Below are 7,331 nucleotides of genomic sequence, written 5' to 3' on the forward strand. Positions count from 1 at the left end.
AGTTGTTTGATTTAATATTTTTATGCACAATGTCCCTTTTATGCAAAATGTCCGCGGAAACTAAAGAGATAAAGCAAAATTAGTCCAAAATTCGTCCTGTAATTGTATTCTGTAAACTGCTATACAGAAATGCTGACATGAAATACAAGCATACCCACAAGAACACATTACACCTGAAGCTGCAGCAGGACTTTCCAAAGCTAGTACCGACCATCCTATTTGGATGCTATACAGAGTAAGAAAATCAACAAATGAACAGAATAGAGCAAAATTTTAATGTTCACCCTGTTATTTACTCGGCATTTGACAACACTAACAACTATGAGATAATATTTTCAGCTGAGCGAGATTTTTTATTTTCTGTGTGTTTCATATCCTCCTCAGAAAGCTTTGGAGTTACAGACACGATGAGTTCATTACCACTCCCATCCAATTTGCTTATCTCGTTATCCCATTTCTTCTCATCAGCCTCAACACTCATTTTCTCCCTTTGGTCCTCAGCATCCATCTCAGGATCACTTGAACCAGTCTGAACAATACGCTCCTTGGTATTACAAGACTCATCATCGTTTCCCCACTCAGGTATTTTTTCAACTATGGAGGGTGATTGAAAAGAATCATCATGAGAAGAGTCAGATTCCGGATAAATTTCTCGTTCAGTCCCTGTAGTTGAATCACCTGGAGATTTTCTAGACCCTTTTCGGGAAAGTACATGCTTTATGTTGCGTGCTCGCTTCTCTGCCTGTTTCAGAATGCTCTTTGCCGTAACTTTCATATGCTTCCTTTCAGGGCTTTCTTGATTACTTGTCTTTTCAGGGCTTTCTGGATTACTTCCATCTGAATTAATACATACTTCTTTCAGAACGCTACCAGAAATGGGCCCTGGAAGGTCTTCTACAATGAACTTCACACCAACATCCCTAGAATTGGCTGCTTTAAGGTTAGCATGTGGAGATGTAACAGGCTCTGAAATGCTGCCTGAATAATCCCCCCTTTTAGGACTCCTTTGAAACATAGAACCAATCTTTCGTAAGCCCCGCCGAACTGAATTTATAGGATTTTTACCCTCAGAAATTTCATCAGTACTGCTGCTGTCATTGTTCAAGGATCCAAATGCTGCTGAATTGTTGCTGTGAGAGGAATCATTATGCACTCTCTCGATCTGGGTATCAATGCGCCTGCTCTTCCCTTTTCTAGGCTCCCAAGTCTGTGCTACTTCACTTCCTGGGTGATGAACCCATATCCCACACTCCTCTTGCCCCTCAATGTTTATAGGTTCAAAATTATCAGCCATCTTTGGTGACTTATCTGACGTTACAGATGAAAAGGAACCTCCACGAGTCTCATTGGCAAAGGAGTTCTGTATGTCTTCCTTGCTTCTTAGCTCCTCTTCATCTTGAACTCCTTCCTTGTTTAATGTTTCCTCATCCCAAGGATGTTGCCCAGGATTCTCCCCCTGCTAAAATTTATGCCAGAAATTCATGTCAAACTTACTGCACATTTCAGCGATCCATGTAAGTATTCCACCATAAGGTAGTGCAACATCTTATTTTCAGTAGTAGTTCAGTCAAACCTTATAGGAAAATACCTTTGCACTCTCTTCAGTTACTGTTATTGCGAGATGCAGCCTGCCCATTTTAATGTTCTTAAGAGGTATCCACATGTCGTGTCTCTGACCATCCCTAAGATCACTGATATTTATGGTACAGTCACTGCAGCAGATAGCAGAAGAATCAATCATTTAAAACATTTGAATTCTAATTTTCCGTGGTTTAGAGTGAATGACTACATCAGAAGCGTGAAAACAAAGCCAAAACAGAAAACTAGGATAGCAGCATAACATCGACAGCCAAAATGGAAAACCAGGATAGGAGCATGGAAAACCAGGATAGGAGCATAACATCAACGGCCAAAACATAAAACAAGAATCAAATCACAGAATCAATATCAACATCCATTTCTAAGGTGAATCAACTAGAAGATAATGATAACTGTTACCAGGAACCTGAAAGTTATTAAATGATTGAAACCAAAACCGTAAGAGTATAGGCATGCCAAAGTACAATAAATTTGCATCGCTAAGTTTTGGGACTAACTAAAATCTCAAAGAACACTTCCGGGTATGCATCAATTGTTCCGATTGGGACAACAACTCTTCCTTTCATTCCTATGCATGTATTAGAGTATAATCCGAGCTTTGCCATCTAGGAGAAGGGTTCTCTAGGAGCAGTTGCTCCAACAGAAAAAGAAGATGAGTAACTATTAATAGTGTTATTCTGAGGTGCAAACATGAGAAGCGGTTGGCACTTACAGCATGAGGATTACTCATATTAGCTATTCACTTTGTTAAGATGGTATGTTTTATTAATACACAAAAACCTGGAAATATAACTGCATTGCACTTTTTCCAACAATGGATGCAACTGTTGTAAGGAGGCATGACAACTAGGAAGTTTAGAGAATTACCCAAGGGTATCATCCACAAAATGGTCTTTGTCACGAACTTCAATAGATAGCACATTAGGTGAATCCCATGAACATATGGGGACCTTAAATTCCTCTTGCCATTTTGGAGTCAAAGTTTTCTTTTGTGTCTTAGTCCTGAATCTGTACTGTCCAAGTTGCCCCTTCACATAGGGATCAGCCAAACCTGAAAAATTCATTCCAATCATTAACAAATCACGACGATTTGAATACTATGTGATGGGAAATGACTCATAAAATATTAAAGCCCAACCATTTAAATCTGATGGTTTCATGTCAGATGCTTCAACAACTTCAATAATTGCATGTGCAACAGGTTCCTTCACATCAACAGAGAACCAATTATCTGAAAAGCATATAATTAACAAAGAGGTAAAGTTTAGCTTATCGGTGAGAAAATAGAGGAGTGAAGTACTAAAAAAGTTGAACAACTGGCAACAAATTCTACAACAGATTGTCAAATGTGTTCCAATGCAAAAAGAACCTAAAACAAACTGTCAATATCCACATGTTTCTTCAAATACGGAAAGATGACTTAAATCAGGAACTAAGTTGATGAGAATCATGTGGCAATTGCAAGTCACTGCGAATAATTTTAACACAGCAAACTGTGATTCAACGTCACAGGTACTCTATTTTTACGTCTTCTATTGAGAAGACACTAGATTTGGACACCTATCAAGATTTCCCTCTAAATCTTTTGTTTATATACCCTTTTCAAAAGCCAACATAAAAGTTAATATGAACATGCTGTAATTGTTAATTTCCTTTACCTCACTTACTCTCCTAATGATTTTTGAGGACAAGTGCTACATCCATGTTCTTGTTCCCTTGTCCTTCCCAAATACCATAGTTATGCATTACTATTTTAAATTCACTTTAGCACTGGTATATTATTATGCCTATCTACAGTTAGAAGCCTGATGGCTCTCTATGGTCTCCTTTCTTGATCCTTACTTCTGTTGTTGTTCTTTCTTGCCCTAAAAAGGAGATGAGAGTGAACCAACGGGTCTTTTGCAGAATGCATGAATCTTGTCATGCACTCTCACTACACAATCCCTTTATTTATTTATTATTTTTTTATTTTAGAAGAAACATAAGCAATCCCTTTATTAAACCTTCTCACAATGCAAGTACCTCACTCTACAGAAGCATTATCCATATTAAACTTCAAATAATGAAGGAACCATACCAAATTCCATGTCCCAATAGAAAATAATGGACCAAAAGAAATGTTATCAACTAATGACCACTCCCAAAAATAGCGCAAACCCTATAAGAAGATTTCTGCGGTAAATTAATTACCTGGCTGTGGTGAGGTAAACTTCTCCATATCTACAACCAGCATATTGGGCTGCAAAAAGATAAATTATAAGATCTGAATTCAATCCAGATAGAAATGTTTCTGGTTTTGGGACCTATAGCTGCATCCCAAAATAAAATGTTGATTTTTAGATTAAAGAAAAAAAGATGACAACTTAATGAGTGCAAAAGGAAAGTAACCTCAACAAGTGTCTGCTCAAATGCGACGGATAGAAGCTTGTCCTAATCAAAGAGAAGACAATACAAACAAGATTAAAAGAGGAAGAGAGAAATTTATGAACCAAAACAGATAAATTCATTCTACAAAAAGTGAATTAAACTTACTAGCCATCCAGCAATTCCTGGAAGCTCTGTAACATCAAGCCCGTGAGTGAAGATAGGTTTTACAGTCATCTGAAAATATGGAGGCTCAGAAAAGCATAACCTCAAACGGCCAAGGAAAGGCCACTGACGAAGAAACTTCACCCCAATCAAAACCTACAAGAGGATAGTCGTATCACTTAAAGTCAGAACAATTCCATAGTTCTTCAGTTAAAAGTAACAAAATCCAATATCAACTGACCAATATTTATTTTAGAGAGGAATGAATGCCATTCAATTAACATAAAAATCTGTACCTTCCCTTCAACGTGCATGCCTGTCACATGCAACTTTGCCCACATTCCAAATCCTAGTCTTTTTCTCAATTTCACAGCAATTATTGCGCTCATATCATCTGCTGTGAGAAAGTTCATACCCAACTCTAATACCTGCCAATATCACACAGTAAACTCTCCCTGAGGTTGTTAAAAGAATAAACTGAAGGACCGCCACAGAAAAAAACATGCTCCAAGATGTCTAGGGTAGTATTTATTTTAACATACCAAGTGGTCATCATCATTAGAATGGCGAAGAACCCTCATTTCTGTAAACATAGGTGGGTTTCTGCCCAGGTATAGGTGCTGAACCACAGCTTCCTTCTGCCCACGTAAGATATGTTATTAGCAGTATACTCATATTTTGGATCTAAACTTAATCTACCTAGAAAAGTTACAAATTTCCACATACGTTCATACATGCAGACAACCACACCTAGTACTGGACATGGTATTACCAAAATTTGGTAATCATACAGCTACTTCGTATCCTTCAATAAAACTGAAATATGCAATAAAGAATTCTTTACTTTTGCCATTTTTACACTAGTATTGTGCCAACCATTCCACCATCACAGAACATCCTTACACAGTGACCATAACAAAGCAGTTTGTATTAATCGAATCAACAGCTAAAAGAATAACTAAAAAAGAATTTGATACGGTCAATTCAGAAAGAGATGAGATTCGTACGGCGGTCCAGGGTTTGTACTTATCCAGAAACCAAGGTATAATTGGGAGCAAAATCTTCTGCGAAGCAATCTGTTCCAAGCATATAGGCCATATATTTGCAACAGCATGATTCAGCCATCTCACCGTTTCAGAATCCGAAAGCACCTGAAAGTAAAGAGAAAGCAATAAACCAGTAAAGCATCAGAGCATCCAAGTTAAAGTCTTTTTTCCAGGAATCAGAAAAAGAACAAGAATAAACCCATTTTTGTTTTAAAATATGTATGGTATGCAGCGAAGAGAATCGCAAAAGTGCAAAGCAAATCTACCTTTACTCTGTCCAATTAAAAGAGAAACTTTATCCTTAGTTACAACATCTTCTTCTTTTTCAGAATATCAAAGAAAACAAGACCCCCTTTCTATAGAATTCAATCAAAATATTTAACTTTGTTAAAGTTTCTTCTCCACTTTCCCCTTCTCAAAAATCTCTTCAACCCAGATACTCAAATAAATCAAAATGCCCCTTAAACACAACTAAAAAGTCAAATGTAACAACATGGACCCAGATGCTTACTAAATTAAAAAATTAAAACCAAAAAGAAATAAGAAAGAAAATTTGATTACCCTTCTCTGATAAGATTGCTTCCTCTCCTCAAACTGTAATTTTCTCCTCAATCTCTCAACATATTGCTCATGAACCTTTCACAACACAAAGGAAACAAAACAATTACTTCACCATAAACTTAACATGTTAAAACCCAAATTAATCAAACGAAATCAATAAACTTACCAAGTAAAGATAAATTAAAGAAATAAAAAAAACTATAGGACCGCATCGATTGAACGAAGAAAGCAACCAAAGAAACAAGAAGACAATGCCCACATGATGCATTATCGAAACCTCCATTAAAGTATACATCTTTAGTTTCCAGAAAACTTAGATTTCTTCGTATAATGGAAACAAAATCATCAACTTTAGAGAATAATTATAACTTCCTCAAACCGAACTCAACTTAAACTGAAGGGGTTTTATTTGTATTTCTGTTTCTGACACTTTGACAGTTACAAATTTTGACATGGGTTTGTTTGTTTTGTCTTCCTGTTGTTTTAAAACGGAGATAAGTGAAAGAAGCAGAGGCGGAAGGAGGAGAGTTATTAAGAGATTTATCAGGTTAATTACCCACCCTCCCTAGGTAGTTGTCTGAAAACGGTACCGTAGAGAAGAAGTTAACGATTATTTTAATTAATTAACTAATTGAAAAGACAATGTTAGAATGATCAACAGGTAGGAAAATTGACTGTCTTTTAGTGACACGTGTCAATACGTGTCCAGTCAGTGTGGCGTTGTGGGCCCTTGTTATGTTTTGGTAAGTTGGTTCACAATGTTGCCTAAGAGAGAAGGGATATCTTTTGCCTGGTTTTACAAAAATGATTTATCTTAAAAATAAAATAATTTCAATATATTATATATATAAAATAGTTATATTCAAATATTTTTAAAAGGAATATGTTAAGATAACGTGTTACAATTTATATAAAAGTGAAAAGAAATAGTTTTTACAAAATTATTACAATATCTGAAATACATCTGAAGAAATTTATTTTAATACACTATAGAAATTAAAAAAAAAAAAATTCATAACCGAGATTAATACGAAATATTATTGTATATAAAATTTTAAATTTTCAAGCAGCCGTCCCTATAGGGTAGTAGTTACCAGTACGACCCCTTGGATCTGGATTTAGTCCTATGTTTTTGGAAGCAAGGACACTGACAGATATCTATTCTAAAGGAATGCACCCCCACTAAATAATTTCATACCGTTTTACAATCTCAATGCTCAAGTAAATATCACAAAAGCGTATTCAATCGAATAGAAAATGATGGTGGTCACATGCATGCATGTTGGCCACTTGGCAAAGTTGGTTTAGGTAATGTTATCACATGGCATCACGTAAATTAAGGAATGAAAATATCTTCTTAATTATAAGAAACAATAATATAGGATAATGTATGGACATCCAGCCGACAAAAAGGAAAAGTATGTATGTATGTATGTGCATATCACGATTCTCTGATTATTGAAATGCTAATTTATGTAAAATCCTTCCAAAAGATGCCAGATAATATCCATCCCATTTAGGTAGCGTGACATTCATAAATTTATGTTTATTACGTGGGCAAACTGCCACATTAACCAATTAATTTGAAACGTTAAT

At 35.9% G+C, this 7,331-nt stretch overlaps 1 protein-coding gene across 3 annotated transcripts; it reads right to left on the reverse strand.

The window, feature by feature from the left end:
- Positions 1-79: 79 nt before the first annotated feature.
- Positions 80-6,262, reverse strand: LOC116117990 (C2 domain-containing protein At1g53590-like). Of its 3 annotated transcripts, none has more exons than XM_031403968.1 (12): positions 5,902-6,262; positions 5,736-5,810; positions 5,136-5,279; positions 4,671-4,766; positions 4,425-4,556; positions 4,132-4,284; positions 3,988-4,029; positions 3,790-3,838; positions 2,738-2,830; positions 2,467-2,650; positions 1,589-1,712; positions 80-1,456 (listed from the first exon to the last, which is right to left on the reverse strand). In XM_031403968.1, the coding sequence occupies exons 1-12, from the start codon at positions 6,028-6,030 to the stop codon at positions 320-322; spliced, it is 2,358 nt and encodes a 785-aa protein (XP_031259828.1). In that variant the 5' UTR covers positions 6,031-6,262; the 3' UTR covers positions 80-319. The 3 variants fall into 3 exon arrangements, with proteins under 3 accessions (XP_031259828.1, XP_031259827.1, XP_031259829.1); XM_031403967.1 differs by having other exon boundaries at positions 80-1,459; positions 5,902-6,261; XM_031403969.1 differs by lacking the exons at positions 5,136-5,279; positions 5,736-5,810; positions 5,902-6,262 and adding an exon at positions 4,855-4,985 and having other exon boundaries at positions 80-1,459.
- Positions 6,263-7,331: the final 1,069 nt, after the last annotated feature.

This window comes from Pistacia vera, unplaced genomic scaffold (assembly GCF_008641045.1).
Source record: "Pistacia vera cultivar Batoury unplaced genomic scaffold, PisVer_v2 Contig829, whole genome shotgun sequence".
NCBI classification, from domain to species: Eukaryota; Viridiplantae; Streptophyta; class Magnoliopsida; order Sapindales; family Anacardiaceae; genus Pistacia; species Pistacia vera.